The sequence below is a fragment of the Pungitius pungitius genome, chromosome 7 (genome assembly GCF_949316345.1).
Source record: "Pungitius pungitius chromosome 7, fPunPun2.1, whole genome shotgun sequence".
Classification (NCBI taxonomy): domain Eukaryota; kingdom Metazoa; phylum Chordata; class Actinopteri; order Perciformes; family Gasterosteidae; genus Pungitius; species Pungitius pungitius.
The window spans coordinates 5,713,695-5,734,065 of NC_084906.1; the positions used below are offsets into that span (position 1 = coordinate 5,713,695).

At 43.8% G+C, this 20,371-nt stretch overlaps 2 protein-coding genes across 5 annotated transcripts in view; both read left to right on the forward strand.

Annotated features, from left to right (window-relative positions):
- Positions 1 to 20,371, forward strand: part of gmds (GDP-mannose 4,6-dehydratase) — a 128,037-nt gene that overhangs the window by 19,144 nt on the left and 88,522 nt on the right. The window lies entirely within an intron of this gene.
- LOC119225555 (uncharacterized) lies at positions 10,308 to 19,426 on the forward strand. 4 transcript variants are annotated; one of them, XM_062563624.1, is made up of 14 exons: positions 10,310 to 10,856; positions 11,586 to 11,700; positions 11,786 to 11,948; positions 12,047 to 12,239; positions 12,520 to 12,642; positions 12,794 to 12,916; positions 13,068 to 13,190; positions 13,340 to 13,462; positions 14,845 to 14,950; positions 15,397 to 15,464; positions 15,557 to 17,543; positions 17,940 to 18,092; positions 18,180 to 18,227; positions 18,369 to 19,426. In XM_062563624.1, the coding sequence occupies exons 2-14, from the start codon at positions 11,595 to 11,597 to the stop codon at positions 18,599 to 18,601; spliced, it is 3,549 nt and encodes a 1,182-aa protein (XP_062419608.1). In that variant the 5' UTR covers positions 10,310 to 10,856; positions 11,586 to 11,594; the 3' UTR covers positions 18,602 to 19,426. The 4 variants fall into 4 exon arrangements, with proteins under 4 accessions (XP_062419610.1, XP_062419609.1, XP_062419608.1 ...); XM_062563625.1 differs by having other exon boundaries at positions 10,309 to 11,700; positions 18,183 to 18,227; XM_062563623.1 differs by having other exon boundaries at positions 10,310 to 11,700.

Sequence of the window (20,371 nt, forward strand, 5' to 3'; positions counted from 1 at the left end):
AGACAAACAACACAATGATGGATCCGTTTAACTCTTATTTTCACTCTAAATCTATTAAACTGCTGATTATTTTCTAGAATGTTTTGTTTTTTAAAATTTCCATTTGAGAAAAGTCAATGTCTATAATTGTCAAGTTTGTCATTAGGTTTCAAAGAGAACAATCAATTTACTTATGTCAAACTATGATTTTAATGCATTCCATGTTTGAGAGACTGAAAACATTTTCTGAAAGAATTAATATATTATCAAAACGGTAATTTTTCACTCAATGGACTCGTTGGTTTCTCAATCAACAACAGAAAGTTATTATTATACCTTTTATTATACATTTTGAATTCCCGTGAGCTTCGTTAAATTAATAAGAATGAAAGCGTCCCAGACCAAATGATGCAGAAGGATACCGCCAGATGTGCACATGCATCTGTCCAGATACTAATGGGTTATGGGAAAATATTGTGTATTGATCCTGAAGGCCACTTTCTATGGCATCATTGTTGACCTATGTCTTCAGGCGACCTTCTGTCCAGCTGTGTGGTGCTGCCAGATGTATGAGTGGCAGAAAGAAAAACTGCTCATTAATCAAACTACCCGCAGTGTTTCACTCCGTTTCCCTGTCCTCGACTTTTTCCGGCCCGGCGTCGGTGAGCAATTTAGATGTAGCTTCAGGACCAGGACCCGGTCTCGGGATGTTCTAGAAAGTGCCTCTAAGCGGCCGCTGCAGGATTGCAGTTAAGATCACGATGGTCTTTATCTCCGGTGCTTGGTGCAGGTATCCACAGCGGCCGGCTGTGATTAATTGTCGTGTATTCCGTCACGGAGAAGGATGGCTTCCAAGTCCTCCGCAGGGCCATCAATCACCGCCGCCGGGGCCGGTCGGGCGGACGCAGAGAGACGGACGGACATGTGAGGCAGACGAGCGGCAAACTGTTGAGAGGCGGCCAACTTCCAACTCTTGACTCGGAGCTCGTAACCGCTCGGTCTCCTCGAGCTCGTCCCGGAGCCAGAAATCTTCTGTTTGTTTTTGTTTCATCATCGTTACTGCATCAGTCACTCCACAGTGGCATAATCATTTAACATACAGGGTAAATCAACTCAGGTGATCCGTGGGACGGGGGATAATTCATTATTTTCCAGAACTAGGTTTCCAAGGTGCCATCCAGTAAAATATTAGATGGCAAAATATGCATTCATCAGCAAAAGGCATAACGTAATTATTTAAGTATCCCTTAAATAAATGAAAATATATGTCACTGGTACACAACCCATTGCATGTTGGGTAGAAATTCCTCCTTAACAATGGGTATTGATGATTTAGTAGCTGTTCTGGATTATTTAATCATACCTCGGAATCAATATTAACTTTCAACCTGCTGAGGAAGATCGTGTGATTCTCCGGAGTGGCTACTAAATGGGCCGTGTGGTGGGCCCGTTGTGTCACCTTCTCAAAACACATGTGCTGTTATATCTCCGATGAAGTCAAATATTGTCGTGCTCATTTATAATATTGTGTTAATCACTTGTAGAAGTGCCGTGCCTTGGCCGCAGCATGCGTGCAGCCGTTTGGGACGCCTTAAAGCAGGTCCCTTCCTGTGGGAACGGGTGAAGAGGTGTCAGACTGACGGAGGTCATGAGGAGGAGGAGGAGGAGGGGAGGTGGGGCCGGGCCGGGCCGATGATAAGTGCCATCTCCCAGAGAACAGAACACGATTAGTCAAGAGATAATCGCTCCTCTCGTCCGTCTGCAGTGTGGGCAAACTCCAAAGAAAACACCTCGCTGTTTGCTTTACTTTCCTCTGCTTAACACTCACACACTAAACCATTACAGAGCGTTAAGCAAGAAATAACACAGGTCAGGGGGGTGTTGCTTTTCTTTTTGCCAGCGTGCACGTTATGCGCAACAAATACGTTTTCTGCTCCGAGCTCTTTTTTTTTTTTTTCTTCTCTGCTGTAGGTGACCTCGTCACATTCGGGATGTCAGGGTGTAGCCGTAGCTTAGCGGCGAAGCTGGAGGGTCCCCTGACATTCCTAACCGTTCCCCCAAGCATTCCTTCCCCCAAATTATGAACATAATGACAGGGGAAAGAAGAAGGAAAAAAGCCATGGATACACAAACACAGTATTCACACTTTCCCCCGACCAGCCAGTCATTCTGACAGTGGCACACACGCACACACACACACACACACATGCACACATAGACAAACACCTGGGAGTCTGGGCTCCCCACGTTAAATCTTTCCTACATCTCCTCAGCACTGGTCTGGTAATATCTGCTCCGGCTCAGTAATCTAAGATGGAGTTTATGTGCGTGTGCGGCCGGCGCAGGCCACCACCACAGCTAAACGTTTACAATAATAGGCTCCAAGTGATGACTGTTGTAATAAAAGTCAGGCGCCTCGCCCGCTGCAGTGAAACCAATCTGTCGTGCTGATCTTATTATAGTCAAATTAAACTGTCGTGCCTCGGGGCAGCGAGGCCGTAAACCGTGGAACTCAAAAACCAAAGGAACACACGGCCGGTCGCCAGGACGCCGCCGTACTGCTACGCAGGTGTGATGGCGTCGCGCGGTGGGGATATGTTCCTTCCTCGTGGGGGAACTGTTCGAAAGTCTCTGCTTTTGTGGAGAGGCGTACATTGGAATTATGGATTATTTGATGACCTACCTGGTGCCAGGTGTCAGTATTTAGTGTCAGATAGGTTTGAAGGTCGATCATGTGATGGAACTTTCACAGTGTGACTGCCTTGGCCAAAGGATCTCCGAATACATTGTTAGATGTTTGTTAGATCACCAACACTAAACATTTTATTAAAAAGACTCCAGTCATTACTTTAGGTAAGACTCACAATGGTCTGCGGCCATAAGACATGGATCTCTTTTGAAGGGTATACATTAGCACATTTTCATTCATTTCTCGTATCTTCTTTAATAATTCATTGTATAATAATAATTCTTTCCAGTGGATTAAGTTGTTCTTAAGTTGTCTTTATTAATAACAAACATACAATACAATGCATAACATGCCATCTGAAACTGGAATGGAATCGTGTATTTGGGTTACATTAAATTGAAATTCAGATTTTAAATTCTTGATTCTCTTTTGGGGGAAAAAAAAGGCAAAGAACTGAACCAATTTACGGTGTGAGCGTTTACAGCTGCCGAGGCCTGCTGCTGCAGAATAGTTTTCGCAGCGTCCTTTGTTGCTCTGGATTGTGTCTGAACTTGCATCGCTTGGGCAGCCGAGGCCTCGGAGAGCACAGCATGGGAGCCAGACATCTCTCTGTCTCAGGTGTCTTCACCTGCTGTGTGCGTGGACCCTGCTCAAAGTGTCAGTCAGCACCTCGCTCCACCCTTCCGTAGATAATAATAAAAACATGAATAAGAAGCTTTGAGTCCAGTGACTCTGCTGCCCTTCGGTGGTCAGGGACACGGTTCCGGGGGCCCGTGCAGTGGAGGGTGCTAGCAGGGACGCGGAGGAGTGAGCTGCCGGGTGCCAGGGGAATAATTGCTTCTTGCAGGTAGAGAGGTGCATGTCCACTTATAGATTGGCGGGTGAGGAGCAGGACTCTGTGGTCAACGCGGAATGAGACGTGGAGTCGGTGTAGTGTGCGTGTAGGATGGCTGTTGTGTGCTCTTATTTCCACTCATCGGGATCCTGGCAGCATTGTTTTGGATGTGTTGCAGCTTCTGGATATTCTTGTCCGTGATCCCAGTACAGAGGGAGTTGCAGGGAAGTCTCAGCGCTATTGTTGTAGTTTTTATGGATCACACTGTGGATGTAACTACTTGTTATAATCGGAGCCCTGTGTCAGTTTCAGCCTTGTTATTGTCTTCTATTTGCACATTGCTTTAAGGAAGGTGATTTTATGATTTATTTATTTTTGTTACTGTGAGAGTGACTCTTTAAACTGCAGGGGACATGCACAGACATCAGCTAACCACTTCCCACAAAGCACAGCAGTTAAAAAAAAGAAAACAATGGGCTTGGGAGGACGATGTGATTTTTGTTCTTTTCAAGTAGTTTATGGAGGCCGAGGATTCCGGGAAGTGTTTTATTTAATGTGCGGTCACACAAAAAAATGTAAGTGTATGAAATAACAATATGAGACGCCATGTGCTTGGATTTTTTTAAAGTACGAATTAACAAACTCTGTGACAGCAAATGAGATCTTAACCTCATGGTGGAATATGTAACTTCAGTTGGATAAGCATTGCAAAGAGGACTTTCAAATGATCTCATAAATATTGAGGGATCCATTCTATCAAAGAACAGATTCATTTTCTTTGATGCATGAAAAGCATTTCAAAATCACTGTTTAGTGATGTGGGAAACATTTCCATTGATGTTTTGTGTCTGTATCCGTCTGCTCTTTTGGTTTGGTTTTTATTCATGCAATTTAATACTAAATCATTGAAAAAAATCTAACTTGGGGCGAACAACGTGCTTCTAGCCCTTTAACTCGTATTTCTAGCCAACTTGCAAATAATCAGCAATAACATTGTAAGCATGAGCTTTGTATTGAGTGAGCACATAAGTTTTGAATCGCTGCTAATACCTAAAACAATAGGAATACATTTCAACCACCTCCATGTGTCATTGTTAGTGAGAGCATGTGTGCACACAACTCTGGCCTCAAGGTTTCTCAAAGTTTGGAAAGTACCAAATTAAAAAAAGCCCCTAATTTATTGGAGTTGAAGAAATAAAAAGTGACATTAGACAATGGGAGCTGAAAAAAGAACAAAACCAAAGACGACCAGCACTTACCGCCATGCCATGTTGGATGAGGACATTGCGGATACTTTTTTTTTTTTTTATTTGTGCCAAAACATTTAAGGCATTCCAGATTAATTTCTTACCTCAGACCAGGTTACCCTCTTGGTATGAACACGGGCGATGACATCAGCGGCGGTACGTGCCAGCGCACGGTACCCCGGCTGGAATGCTGCTCGGATTCCAGTCCCAACCGAACGCAACAGTAGAGGAAACCTGCGGGTGGGATGCGCGGGCGAGCTGAGCGGCTGCCAGGCTCCGCTTGCAGTGTCGTCGTGGTATGCTGCCGTTTGGCTTTCCAGTGTAATTGCAGTGGGAGATTGCCCGCGCAATAGTAGCGCTCATCTTTTACCACGTGCATGCGTTTTGTTGACACTTGCTGTCTGCCTGCGAGGTGATCCGTGACGGGCAGGTCTCGGCACAACTCCTCAAATGACAGTTGCATTGTTTTCTTTTTATTGCTATCCTGTGTCACTGGTACGAGCAGACGTGAATAATTTGTGTTCATGTCTTGCTTACAAATAATCTATCGTACCGCTTATAGTTCTTCTTTCTACTAACAATTCTAAGTCTCATTATGGAGTCCCGCTCAGTTTGTTTTTTTGCCGGGACGTCCTGCTGCCGGTTCCCCCCTCGCACAGACAGGAAAGGGGGGGGGGACACCGACACCTCGTTGTGAATATGCAGATGAGGTGTAAGGTATCGCTGCAGAGGAAGACATTTCCTATGCGCGGCTTTGAATGGGTCTCTGTGAGCCCGCGTCTGCATCCGCTCCCACGCCGCCAGCGGGTAAGGTGACCCGTGCTGGACGGGCTGTGGTCGGCCTCGCCTGGAGAAGGCGGAGGTCTGCGAGGAGAGGGCGCTCTGTTGCTCCGGCTGCTGCTGCTCTAGTGGTGGTGGTGGAGGAGCAGAGGTGAGGATAGAAGAGTCAGTGAAAAGATAAACATGAAAGGGGGGTCCGTGTGGACTTATGTGCTTGTAGGCGGATCGGGGTGGTACCACTTACAGGTTTGTGCAGAATGAAAGCGGCCGGAAACGTTCAACGCTTCTTTTTTTCTTCTTGAAAAACGACTATATTAAACTATATTTTCCTTATGAATCACTACTGTAAATGTGGATGTAGACTGTGGTCTTCCCAATAAAGTGCCACAGAGTGGAAGCATCAGTGTCTCATAAGTTGTCACCAATCACTAAGAGAATTTGACAACTAAGAGAATTTGGGATCAATCTTTCAAAAGCTGGGAACGCTTCTTCCAGGTGTCAGTTAACTTTATTTAAGATATCAATTAAATCTCCCATGAGATGGAGGGTACATGCGAGCCCTATTTTTGAAACCGGGATAAAATCATTTTAGATCCAGTACTGTTAGGTGCTTATCATGACGCATGTTTGGCTCTACCCCAGGGGGAGAAAATGCCCTTCATGTTTTAAAGGAAGTCTTGTATTTCCCGTGTCCTTCTTATCTGTTGTACCAACAGTCTCCACTTCACAAATCCCGCGGATGGCTGCTCTAAAATGTACGTCCAATGTGTTTTGGCTCGGTGAGCGAGCCATTGTGAGCGCCTCTACTGAGAGAGCACATTTCCACCTTATCTGTAACTTGAGAGTAGGTTTTATACTACTCCCTGCTGGTGTGTGTGTGTGTGTGTGTGTGTGTGTGTGTGAGAGAATATAGTAGTATTTTCTGGAGCAAACAGCTGGATAGCCAGAGGTTGTGCTTGTGGTTGAGCCAGGTTGCTGTTGGATCGTGGGATAGTTTGGATCAGCAGACTTTCTCCCTCCATCTCCTCCTGTGGGCTGATGGTCATCTGTCCATCAGCCATCGACATATATATATATATATATACACTCACCGGCCACTTTATTAGGTACACCTGTCCAACTGCTCGTTAACACTTAATTTCTAAGCAGCCAATCACATGGCGGCAACTCAGTGCATTTAGGCATGTAGGCATTGTCAAGACAATCTCCTGCAGTTCAAACCGAGCATCAGTATGGGGAAGAAAGGTGATTTGAGTGACTTTGAACGTGGCATGATTGTTGGTGCCAGAACGGCTGGTCTGAGTATTTCAGAAACTGCCAATCTACTGGGATTTTCACGCACAACCATCTCTAGGGCTTACAGAGAATGGTCCGAAAAAGAAAAAACATCCAGTGAGCGGCAGTTCTGTGGGCGGAAATGCCTTGTTGATGCCAGAGGTCAGAGGAGAATGGCCAGACTGGTTCGAGCTGATAGAAGGGCAACAGTGACTCAAATAACCACCCGTTACAACCAAGGTGGGCATAAGAGCATCTCTGAACGCACAGTACGTCGAACTTTGAGGCAGATGGGCTACAGCAGCAGAAGACCACACCGGGTGCCACTCCTTTCAGCTAAGAACAGGAAACTGAGGCTACAATTTGCACAAGCTCATCGAAATTGGACAATAGAAGATTGGAAAAACGTTGCCTGGTCTGATGAGTCTCGATTTCTGCTGCGACATTCGGATGGTAGGGTCAGAATTTGGCGTCTACAACATGAAAGCATGGATCCATCCTGCCTTGTATCAACGGTTCAGGCTGGTGGTGGTGGTGTCATGGTGTGGGGAATATTTTCTTGGCACTCTTTGGGCCCCTTGGTACCAATTGAGCATCGTTGCAACGCCACAGACTACCTGAGTATTGTTGCTGACCATGTCCAACCCTTTATGACCACAATGTACCCAACTTCTGATGGCTACTTTCAGCAGGATAATGTGCCATGTCATAAAGCTGGAATCATCTCAGACTGGTTTCTTGAACATGACAATGAGTTCGCTGTACTCAAATGGCCTCCACAATCACCAGATCTCAATCCAATAGAGCATCTTTGGGATGTGGTGGAACGGGAGATTCGCATCATGGATGTGCAGCCGACAAATCTGCGGCAACTGTGTGATGCCATCATGTCAATATGGACCAAACTCCCTGAGGAATGCTTCCAGCACCTTGTTGAATCTATGCCACGAAGAATTGAGGCAGTTCTGAAGGCAAAAGGGGGTCCAACCCGTTACTAGCATGGGGTACCTAATAAAGTGGCCGGTGAGTGTATATATAATGTTTAAAAAATACATGCTTGTCAGCAGTGTCCTGCCATACTCTCTTACCGTATTACACCTTAGTCTAAACATGATACGTGCTTCACTGCTGGTTCCCTGCTGATCAGGGAAGGGATCGCAGTGGTTTAGGCTGTTGTTTGCTGGAAATATTTCTGCTACATGATTTTTTTTGACATGGTCTTTCCGTTGCGACGGGGTGATGGTGGAAGATTAAGGGCAGCCACTGTGTGGCAGAAAGCCTTTCCATGTGATATGTCAAAACATCCCCTTCCAGAAAGCGCTTCCCTGCCACGGGCCTCCTTCAAAGACTGGCCACTCCGACCCGGCATGCCGACCCCTGCTCCCATGTTCCCGCCCTGTTGAGAGAGGCGGCCCGGACTTGAACCCGAGCAATTGTCTTCTGCTAACCTTTCTGTGTGTGTTTGTGTGTCCACGTGGGTCCGTACAAGTGAATTATGAGGTTGTGGGAGGATACTTTGCTGGTTTGTAAAGTCCCTGAAAGATAGAAATATGGAAAAAAACAACAACAATAAAATGGAGCTAATGGTGCAGTGATTAAATGTTCACCCGAGTGACGGCCGACGAACCCTTGTCTCAACGCTGTCGGCATCAACACGCGCGATAACCACGTCCGCCCAGTTGACCGTAACCCGTAATCCTGCTCATTCCGCCACGCAACGCCAGAGATTAGATTCCCATCCCGACCCGGTTTGTGCAGCATGCGGTGATGTCTCTTCCCCAAAAAGGACAGCCTCGGGTGGCATCATCTCAAGATGGATGATTAGCATTCATTTGCGGATCACGGGCCGTGTGTGTTTGTTTGCGAGCGCTGGGTTAATTGTGCGAGCGCTCTCTTAATATCTGTCACACATTCCACCGACAACACACACACAACCACACCGCTGGGTTTAGATGCCGTAGGAGGGCGACTCGTGATTATGATGTGAATCCTCTCTGTGTGCACATACCGTGTGTCAGGGTTGCGAGTTATCGGTTGCCGTTTCTTTAACTAAGCCAAATGCAGATCAGAGCGAACTTCTCTCATTGGAAAATGCGAGCCTGAGCCTGATTTATGTACTTACCATTTTAGCATAGCATGCGTGTATATCTAATACATAGATGTAGATGGATATATCCGTCCAAACCTTTTTTTGCTTCAACTATTTACTATTATCTTTTTGATCTACTTTTCCTTGGCCCTCTTCTTAGTATTTTAAGAATGCTCCGGGACAAAGCTTGAGAAATCAGAGGGGGGTGGGTGTCGTGAGGGAGGCCAGAGACAGGAAAGGGGGGAGGGGGGGGGGGGGGGTGGTGTATGGTGAAAGACGTGGAGGAAGGCGCAGAGATAAGAAAGTGCTAATGTCTCTAATCCGCTCCAGATGAAAGCCGGTTTGGTGTGATGGGGTTTGGGAAAGGATGGGAAAGGTCGGCCACTCCTCCATCACACCATCCTCTGACTCGGCCTCCCCGCGCTGTCAGACAAGCCTTCGCCGCAGTAATGAAAGAGAGCAGCAGCAGACACACACACACGCACCCACCCACAGACACTTATAGAGGGACAGACACGGTCACAAACAATGCACCCTACGTGACGAAAGTGCTTGTTTTAGCGGTGTGGTTCTGCAGGTTATTTTTGTCGGTAATCTAAATTCTCTGGACATAGTTTGACAAAAGAATTTATAGACACCGTATGGCAAGAGCAACAATTTCTCTGAAGTGTGAATTTTTTTGCTGAGAAATGGAAGCTGACTTATTTAGTCTAGTATTTTACCAATATTTTTAGGAGTTTCAATACTATAAAAATCCCAAAAATCGACTGTTCAGCTGTCATTTAAGTTATACCTATATTTTAAATAGTTTAAAATCGAGGAAGTAAGGTACAGTACCAGTCACACCTTCTCATTGAGTAAAATGAAAAGTTGATTTTTGTGTCACAGTGACACTTTGACGTGCTTTCCAGGTACAGTAAATCACTCTTTTTTTTTTTTTTTAAACCACCCTAACCCGAACCACATAAAAAGGTTTTGTCGTTTATGTGATGTTGAATTATTATTATGAGCCACGATCTCTCATCCATGGCGGCACAAAACCCAGAAAACAACTCTCAAGAGACACTTCCAGTGACTCTGCAAGACAAACGAGAAGGTATTTATAACTAAACGGGCACCATGTAAAAACCCGGGTCCTTTCCCCACGACACACAGCTGCTCCTTTCCAGGGGGTCCTGGGTGGGCCGGGATGGACTGGCTGGGCTTTGTGGTAGGGCAGCAGTACAGACAGAGAAACGAGGGACGGGGTGGTGGTGGGGGGGTAGGCCGTGTAAATCGGGCACAATGTTGGACCAGAATCCGGGCTCCGTTTTGGTCGCATGGCTCTGTGACAGCTACCAGAGCAGCCCGAGTGTGTGCTGGTATGCGTTATTGTGGCTGCCTGTGGTTTCTGTGTGTGTGTGTGTGTGTGTGTGTGTGTGTGTGTGTGTGTGTGTGTGTGTGTGTGTGTGTGTGTGTGTGTGTGTGTGTGTGTGTGTGTGTGTGTGTGTGTGTGTGTGTGTGTGTGTGTGTTGGTGGATATGTTATATCTGGACTTTTCACCTGATTACACACCAGCATTACGAGGACCTATATGGTATTTACGGACCATGCTGAGGTCCTCATAAAACAAAGAGTGTAAACGGCTTATAACTGTTTAAGTAACATACTCTCTCTTTTTCGTGGAAAGTCCTTTTTTACCACTTTACCTGATTTCTGTGTATCACAGTGTATAGAACAGCGCCGCGTAGCGTCCTGACCATGCTGGTGCTGTTTCATACACATTTTGACACACACGGTTAAAATTTCGCGGGCTGCCTTGTGATTGGCTGGTTTTTCCTGCGGAGCGGGACAGGGTGAGTGACGTCGGAGGGGCGGGTCAGTCACGTTGGAAGGACTTACGGACGTCAAGTACAAGGTCTATCAGCCCTTTAAAGATGAAGACAGGCTTGAATACCTAGCTCCGAGATGAAACCGTGTGAGGTGAGATATGATGGCATGCTTTATGATTTTTACGTACGAACGTCAAGTACAAGGTTCATCAGTTTTTTAAAGATGAAGACATGCATGAGTAGCAAGCTCCGTGAGTTACGTTAGCTCCTGGTAGCTCCGTGTATAGCTAGCTCCGAGTAGCTCCGTGAATAGCTAGCTCCGAGTAGCTCCGTGTGTAGCTAGCTCCGAGTAGCCCCGTCTGTAGCTAGCTCCGAGTAGCTCCGTGTGTAACTGGCTCCGTGTAGCTCCGTGAGTAACGTTAGCTCCGAGTAGCCCCGTGTGTAGCTAGCTCCGAGTAGCCCCGTGTGTAGCTAGCTCCGAGTAGCTCCGTGAGTAACGTTAGCTCCGAGTAGCTCCGTGATTAACGTTAGCTCCGAGTAGCTAGCTTTGTATAAAACGGAGCTAGCTACAGTTACGAATGGAGGAGATGAGACCGTGTGAGGTGAGATATGATGATATGCTTTGTGTTTTTTTAAACGAACGTGCAAAACGTAGCGGACATGCTAGGGACTTTCTTAACTTCTACAGTTAATCTTAGAGCATCTAAAGATGTTCTTAAATTGTGAAACAGTGTTAAATTAAAATTTGAATTGCGCTGTTATGGATTTTCTTATATTATCTCCGTTTATTACTGATTTAAATGGCTATAGAAAGTTTTCTGATCGTGCATGTTCTATAAATAAAGATAAAAATGCTGATAGCCTTCTTTGGTCATTTCAGTAACAAAATATGCATCGGCGAAGACGCTTAAATCCGAAGGATGATGCCAAATTTTACATTGATACTGGAGGGGACAAAGTGGGACTTGATGTCAAATACATCAATGCCTTCAAAGGTAAGTTGAATGTTTGGATTTTGTAATCCTGATTAAAGTATGAATGAACTTGACTGATGTTTTTTTCTGTCTGTCTATGAAATAGGTCGCGGCATCTTCACCTCGGCTCCATTTGATAAAGGAGACTTTCTGTTAGAATATAGAGGTGAACTAATAAACCATAAAGAATGTCAGAGGAGACAGAGCCTTTACCATGACCACCTTAAGGTGTTCATGTTCGAGTTCCATTTTAATGGAAAACTATGGTGGTGCGTATCATGTCAATGCTTAGTCTAATTAAACGACACATTGCCTTTATTTTATATATTTACTCTTGTGAAACTAATGTTTACTTGTGTTTTTGTAGTGTTGATGCAGCAAAAGAGGATAGGTCTCTTGGAAGGCTTGTAAATGACGATAATGTAAACCCCAATGCCAAGATGAAGTACCTAAACATCCAAGGGAAGCCCCATCTGTGTTTGTTTGCAGCACGAGACATCAGTCAAGGAGAGGAGATCACCTATAATTATGGTGACTCTGACTGGCCATGGCGATGCAAGGTAGTCAAAATATTTCTTTGTGAAAATGAAGTTCTCCTTGCTCTTTGCTCACACGCAGCTTTGATTTTACATATTAATTTTTCAATATGAAAATGGTTTTTGACATTGTGGGTTGATGGGGTACAAAAGACATGCTGCTACATACAAATATCGAATTTCTGCTGTATTAACTATTCAGTTTTTACTTGAACCCTTTGGTTTGATGTTTATTGTTAAAATCTTCAGAAATATTAAGGAAAGTCTTCTGATCGTCCACCCACTCCCTTTCTATCTGCTACAGATGATCACTGCGAATGAGCTGATGGAGTCTGCTGCAAGTGACGAGGCCAACAAGATTGAGACCTCTGTGGATGGCCTGAGTCCAACATGTCCACAACATAGTCCCCCCAAAAGGGTTGAAAAGGTAAACTAAGTCTAAACTTAATTACTTGTGAAAAAGCATTGAATCATGTTTCATGTGTTTGTGCAGTTGCCTCATTAAAAGCCTAAATATTCTCTCTAATGGTACATTTCCAGTTTCTCTATTCATTGTCCTCCTTTTCTATCTGCTACAGATGATCACTGCGAATGAGCTGATGGAGTCTGCTGCAAGTGACGAGGCCAACAAGATTGAGACCTCTGTGGATGGCCTGAGTCCAACATGTCCACAACATAGTCCCCCCAAAAGGGTTGAAAAGGTAAACTAAGTCTAAACTTAATTACTTGTGAAAAAGCATTGAATCATGTTTCATGTGTGTGTGCAGTTGCCTCATTAAAAGCCTAAATATTCTCTGTAATGGTACATTTCCAGTTTCTCTATTCATTGTCCTCCTTTTCTATCTGCTACAGATGATCACTGCGAATGAGCTGATGGAGTCTGCTGCAAGTGACGAGGCCAACAAGATTGAGACCTCTGCGGATGGCCTGAGTCCAACATGTCCACAACATAGTCCCCCCAAAAGGGTTGAAAAGGTAAACTAAGTCTAAACTTAATTACTTGTGAAAAAGCATTGTATCATGTTTCATGTGTGTGTGCAGTTGCCTCATTAAAACCCTAAATATTCTCTAATGGTACATTTCCAGTTTCTCTATTCATTGTCCTCCTTTTCTATCTGCTACAGATGATCACTGCGAATGAGCTGATGGAGTCTGCTGCGAGTGACAAGGCCAACAAGATTGAGACCTCTGTGGATGGCCTGAGTCCAACATGTCCACAACATGGTCCCCCCAAAAGGGTTGAAAAGGTAAAATAAGTCTAAATTGTATGTATGTATGTATGTATGTATGTATGTATGTATGTATGTATGTACACATACATATAATATATGTATGTACACATACATATAATGTATGTATGTACACATACATATAATGTATGTATGTATGTACACATACATATAATGTATGTATGTATGTATGTACACATAATATATGTATGTACATATAATGTATGTATGTACATATAATGTATGTATGTATGTATGTATGTATGTATGTACACATACACACATACATATAATGTATGTATGTATGTACACATACACACATACATATAATGTATGTATGTATGTACACATACACACATACATATAATGTATGTATGTATGTACACATACACACATACATATAATGTATGTATGTATGTACACATACACACATACATATAATGTATGTATGTATGTATGTATGTATGTACACATACACACATACGTATAATGTATGTATGTATGTATGTATGTACACATACACACATACGTATAATGTATGTATGTATGTATGTACACATACACACATACATATAATGTATGTATGTATGTATGTACACATACACACATACATATAATGTATGTATGTATGTATGTACACATACATATAATGTATGTGTATGTATGTATGTATTTATATGGTGTATAGGGACAGTGGTGTATAAGGACATTAGACATGGGAATTAAAATCAGAATCGACATTCTCGATCTAAATCTACTAGCTGTGTGTGTGTGTGTGTGTGTAGTCGCCTCTCATGGTGTATGGGGACAGTTTTATATGAGGACATTCTCTGAATCTACTGTGTGTGTGTGTGTGTGTGTGTAGTCGCCTCTCATGGTGTATGGGGACAGTTTTATATGAGGACATTCTCTGAATCTACTGTGTGTGTGTGTGTGTGTGTGTAGTCGCCTCTCATGGTGTATGGGGACAGTTTTATATGAGGACATTAGACTCTTTAACTCAACAACGGTGCTTTTGAGGAACTAACTGCTCAAAACTCATAACTAATCTTGGTACACACATTTAATGGCAAAGATAAGTTACCTGATTTTATTTTAATGCTTCAAAATGGCACTTTGGCTTAATTGTGCCCCTTACAAATCAATCATCCAGCCCCCAGCTCAACGGTTGACCTACGTGTATGAAACTTCGTAGTCATGTATAACGCATGTAAACTAAAAGTGTCTTGGGATAGCCCCCTAAAAAACATAACTCTTTGTTGTGAAAGCATACAGATGTCGCACTATATGACTGATTGACCTGAAATGTGGCACACATGTTAGAACTTATAAAATACCAACATGTCAATGTGACACTGTTAAATATACATTATATATATATATATATTTTTTTTTAACAGTGTCTAAAGCATCACCTGGTGTCCGCAACAATATCCTCTTTGGACAAATGTGTCCAATGTGTGGGACCTGTATCCTCCTTCAAGTGGGTTGGCTATGAATGCAGAGGTGAGCTATTTAGTGAATTAGTACAGAGTTTGTCTTTGGGTATTGGGTCGATATATTTGCTGTGTTCTAATGTACACACCATTCTATAATGAAACTCTTACATATTTCTTCGTTCACAGCATAATAAGCTGATATATCAACTATTTCTCATAATTGTGAAATGTGTAAACATCTGTTGTGATGAAGTTGACATAGTTGGTGTGGAATATCATTCAGATTACTTAAAAGGTGTTTTATTTTGGCACTGACCAGATCTGTTGTGCTTTAATGCTAGAGGTTTTTCTCCAATACATTTGTCATTACAGTTAAAGGTACAAACATGGGCATTTAAATTATTAAAGGGGAATCTTTTGCATTATGCATTTCAGATCTCTATTGATCTGACACAACAACTTATAATAAATCTGTGGTATTGAAACTTATACTAAATATTCAAAATGTCTCAGTTTGTTCAGGAGTCTGGCATAAATCCTGCCTCAGGAAAATGACGAATGATAACCAAGACCCATCACAGGTCAGTTGGACACAGAAAACAGAACAAAGTTTGTTGAACTCTTAACTGTCTGGAGCTGTCCATCACGTAAAATCCTTTCGTTTTCTTTCCAGTTTCTCGATCAAATATCTGATGATGATGACGATGATGACAACGACGAGTGTGTGTCGAGTGAGGAATACATACCAGACTCGGAAACCCATGATGAGGATGATGATTCAGATGCAAGCATCCCCATTACCCCAAGTCAGTTGAAAGCCGGATGGATTAAAGTAAAACCAGTGCTACCTGATGTTGGAACAGCCCATGGGTCAGACAAAAGCATCCCAGTTCTGTCCAGTTCATCAAAAGGTTGCCCATCTGCTGCTGAAACATTGAATTCTCCCAAAGACTTGACAAAGGAAAAGTGTGAAGTTGAGCTTAAACAAGTAAACAATCTGACCATGACCAAAAAGAATTACTGTTATGTTTGTGGTAAGCCACAAAGCAAAATTTCCCGCCATTTGAAAACACACAAGACGGATGCTGAAATTGTAAAAGCATTTTCCCTCCCTGAGCACTCAAAAGAGCGCAAGATTTTGGTAGAAAAGATGAGGAATAAGGGAAATTTTAGACACAACACTGCAGTTTTAAAAGATGGAACAGGGCCACTGAAAGTGAAAAGAAAACCAAAGGCTAAAGCACTCGCTGGAAAGTTTATTCACTGTATGTACTGTCAGGGCATGTACATTCGTAAGGAACTTTGGAGACATGCCCGCAGATGCCCCTTTAAGCCAGAAAACACTGAACTGAATAGAGAACCTGGGAGAACAAAAGTACTGGCTTTGGCTGAAGCTCAAGAAAATGCATTCTGTCAGCAGATCTCAAGCGGAGTGTGGAAGATCCTTAGTGTCATGAAACAGGATGAGGTTGCCTCTGTTGTGCGAAATGACCTCTCCATTATTAATTTAGCTCAGTCACTCTACAACAAACATGGACAAGACCCTACTAAGTACGAGTACATACGACAGAAGCTCCGTGAAGTGGGGCGTTTGTTGCTATGTCTGCGTACAGACTTCTCTGTGCATAACCTAGAGGAGGCTGTTAAACCTGCTAACTTCCAGAGGGTTGTGCAAGCTGTAAAGAGAGTTTCCGGTTTTGATGAAGAAAAACACTCGTATGCAACACCAAGCCTCGCTCTGAAATTGGGTCATACACTTCAGAAAATTTGTGACATTGTTCATTGTAGGGCCCTCATGGCCGAAGATGAGGACCTGATCAAGTCCACTGACATGTTCAAGAAGCTCTACACCACCAAGTGGTCTGAGGTGGTGTCTCACGGTGCCCTGAACACATTGAGTGATGCAAAATATAACAAGCCATCAACATTACCCTTCACAGAAGATGTTCAGATCCTTCATCGGCACCTTGAGAACTCTGCAGAAACTGCCTTTCGCAACTTGGAGGAGGCCAGTACTCAGAACTACGCACAACTTGCAAAGTGTACACTTGCACAAATCATTGTGTTCAATCGAAGACGTGCTGGGGAGGTTTCAAAAATGCGCCTCAAAAGTTTCCATGAAAGAGACAATACGAAGCTTCATGAAGATGTTGCAATGGGGTTGTCGAAGACTGAACAGAGACTCTGCAACTATTTCAGCCGAATCGAAATAATGGGGAAAAGGGGCAGAAAGGTTGCAGTTCTGCTCACACCAAGCATGGTGGAGGCTCTGTCACTCCTTACCAGCAAAAGAATGGATTGTGGTGTTTGTGCCACAAATGTCTTCCTGTTCGCCATACCCAACTCGATGAGCCACTACAGAGGACAGGACTGTTTGCGTGTTCATGCAAGCGAGTGTGGAGCAAAGCACCCCGAGTACCTCAGGTCGACACAGCTCAGGAAACATGTCGCCACACTCTCTCAAGTCCTTAATTTGAAAAACAACGAACTTGATCAAGTTGCAGATTTCCTGGGTCACGACATCCGTGTTCACCGGGATTTCTACAGATTACCAGTTCCCACAACACAACTGGCAAAGATTTCCAAATTGCTTTTATCGATGGAGAAAGGGAATCTTTCCACCATGCAGGGGAAATCACTGGACGAAATTGAAGTGGAAGGTTTGTAAACAAATTAACACTTACAACACACCTGATTGTGGTTTACATTTTACAGGGCAAACATTGCCAGAATTATATGTATACATAATATCTGCAAATAATTGTTGAATCTCCACCCACAGACACACACTACCCTGACACGCCCAGAATGGGTAGGAAAGGGTTAACTTTAAGTAGAAATGTGCTAAATTAACCTTTTAAAATTAATTTTATGCATTCCTTAAAAAGCTTGACTTTTGATTTTTAACGATTGCCCTCTCATCCAAATTGGCTCTTTAGTTTACACTGTGCAGCCACTTGTGGCCTGAAATAATGTTACTATATAACAAACACACATCTCAAACTTTGATTTTTAGTTATGTCCAGCCACCCATGAGTGCTACTAATATTTTTCAGATGAAATTGCATTAAGCGACGCTGAAGAAAAGGACAGTGGGAGTGAATCAGATGACGGTTGCACAGCAGGCAGAGGATCAGAGGGTGGGACTAGCGAGCCTGTAAATGCTGCATCCGACTCTACAAAGCAGGTCCATGGCTTTGACGATGCAGGTAGGTTCCCTCACTTTATAGTTGTCACTGTTGACCAAATGTACTTAAATTCAATTTGAAAATAAATTATTGTGAAATTTGTTTTAGCAGGAACCGTGTCGTCCACAGTAAATGAGAGCTACCCTCTCTCTGAAGGTAAGCAAAGTTTGATGGTAGAGCATCTTTTTAAAGTACTTGGACACAAAAAGGCATTGCTACAAGGTGTAGAAGAAAGAAAAGGCCAAAATAATAATTATTTTTGTGTGATCGTTTTTGTCTACTTCGTGTATCTTCCAGGAAAAGATGCTGGGTCCAGAAGAGGGACAAAGAGAGCGTGGTCTAAATGTGAGGTTCAAGCGGTAATGCGGCACTTCAAAGACCATATTCGTAAAGGTCACTTGGCCACCAAGAACGAATGCAGTCACTGCAAGTTGGTTGAAGGACCCGTCTTGGAACAAAGAACTGTGCAAAATGTCAGAGACTTCGTCCGGAATCGGGGAACAGCTGAAAAAAGACGGTCCCAGCTGTAAACAAACAAGCGTTTTTGTTATTTGTTCTACATCCTTTTTTGTCTTATCTGTTGATTAGGTAAATTTCCATGGTGCGATGAAAAAATGTTATGTATGTCCTGCCCATCGCTCTGTCGTTCTCTTCGGTTGTTTGGTAAACAGGACTTGTTTTTCCAAAAGCACTAGTCTTTTGTAAACAATTGTTTCATAAAATAGTTTACAAAACCACTGTAGTCTGGTTGCTTGTGTCCTGAGTGGGACAGTAATAAAAAAATCGCCCCAGCTCATTGTTGTGTTTTTCATGTTAAGTGAAACCCAGGTTGTAGGGGCTGATCTCCCTCTGCATAGATGGATCATTAGATAATATAGATAGATTTCTACACATACTGTCTCAGTTTGAGGGGCTAAATTTGTATGCCACTAATTTGGCCATCCTTTAACAATATTTTTTTATATTAAATTGATGGTTCCAGTAATGCTGTGTCCAGTCTGTGTGTATTTATGTTAATGAGGAGGGCGGGATCATTGTCCCTTTAAAGACCCAATAGTGTTTTCTTGGTCCTTATAAGTCATACTTTTGTCAAAATAAAAATGTCTACCTATACCACAGTATAATTAGGTTGCTGTGTATGAGGTTGTGTAGGGTGTATCTGAAATCTAAAGTGAGCTGATTTTTTTTCAGATTTTTTGAAGTGTTTTAACCTAACTGCCAAAGCTGAAGGACCTCAGGAAAGGGTAGTCCATCTAAACCACACCCGGGCCTGTATGGCGAAAAAGTCCACCTAATACATATCTACCTGTATGTGTGTGTGTGTGTGTGTGTGTGTGTGTGTGTGTGTGTGTGTGTGTGTGTGTGTGTGTGTGTGTGTGTGTGTGTGTGTGTGTGTGTGTGTGTGTGTGTGTGTGTGTGTGTGTGTGTGTGTGTGTGTGTGTGTGTGTGTGTGTGTGTGTGTGTGTGTGTGTGTGTGTGTGTGTGTGTGTGTGTGTGTGTGTGTGTGTGTGTGTGTGTGTGTGCGTGCGTGTGAGAGAGACCAAAGAGATGTAGCACCTGCAGGGGCGGTGGTCACCAAACTTCGCTTCTATTTAAGGATCATGCAAGCAACACCACACAGGCCTGAGGACTGTGTGTGTGTGTGTGTGTGGTGCGTTGGTGGCTTCCTCTGCTCACAAAGACAGCATTCATCAAGTGAGTGGTGCAGGGTGCTTGGAGGGGTTGACAGGGGTGCTCCCAGATTTAAGTGGGGACTGTGGGAGAAGGGAAAGGAGGATCGAGAGGGACGGGTAAGGAGGCCCGGGTGGAGAAGCATGTGGCAATTTGTCAAGTTTTACCTCCCACCACCCCCACCTTCTCTAATCGGAGAGGGAGGGGTAGGGGGTTGCTGGGTGCCGATTACGGCCAAATGGAGCAGCTGGATTTGGGGGGAGGAGGGGGGCGGCAAGGTGAGCGAGGGAAGAAGGGGGCTGCAGGAGTAAAGGGGATCAGTTTGGTCCGGCAGGGGGTCTTAGATGTGGGAGGTCCTTCATCACCTCTCCTCTGAGCGCTCCCTTTGAAGTCATCTGGTCCTGGTCAGCTGATAAAACGTGTGAGGGAAAACACCCAGAGAGAGGGGGGGGGGAGGGGAGGGGGAGGAGATGTTATCTCTCATTAAGGGGGCTGGGGCTCTATAGCGTTCAGCTGTCTCTCCTGGGCGTTGTAAAAAGGGTTTAAGTGCTCATCGGGTCCCCTCTTCTGTTACGTAATGTTACGAGACAGAACTTAAACCATTTGAGGGGAAATTAAATTAGAATAAA

Bases quoted from the DNA above. Each gene is read 5' to 3' on its own strand.
- LOC119225555 (XM_062563623.1), top strand. From the start codon at position 11,595: ATGCATCGGCGAAGACGCTTAAATCCGAAGGATGATGCCAAATTTTAC. The intron at 12,643-12,793 runs GTAAACTAAGTC...TATCTGCTACAG, and splicing joins CCCCCAAAAGGGTTGAAAAG to ATGATCACTGCGAATGAGCT. The intron at 17,544-17,939 runs GTTTGTAAACAA...AATATTTTTCAG, and splicing joins GGACGAAATTGAAGTGGAAG to ATGAAATTGCATTAAGCGAC.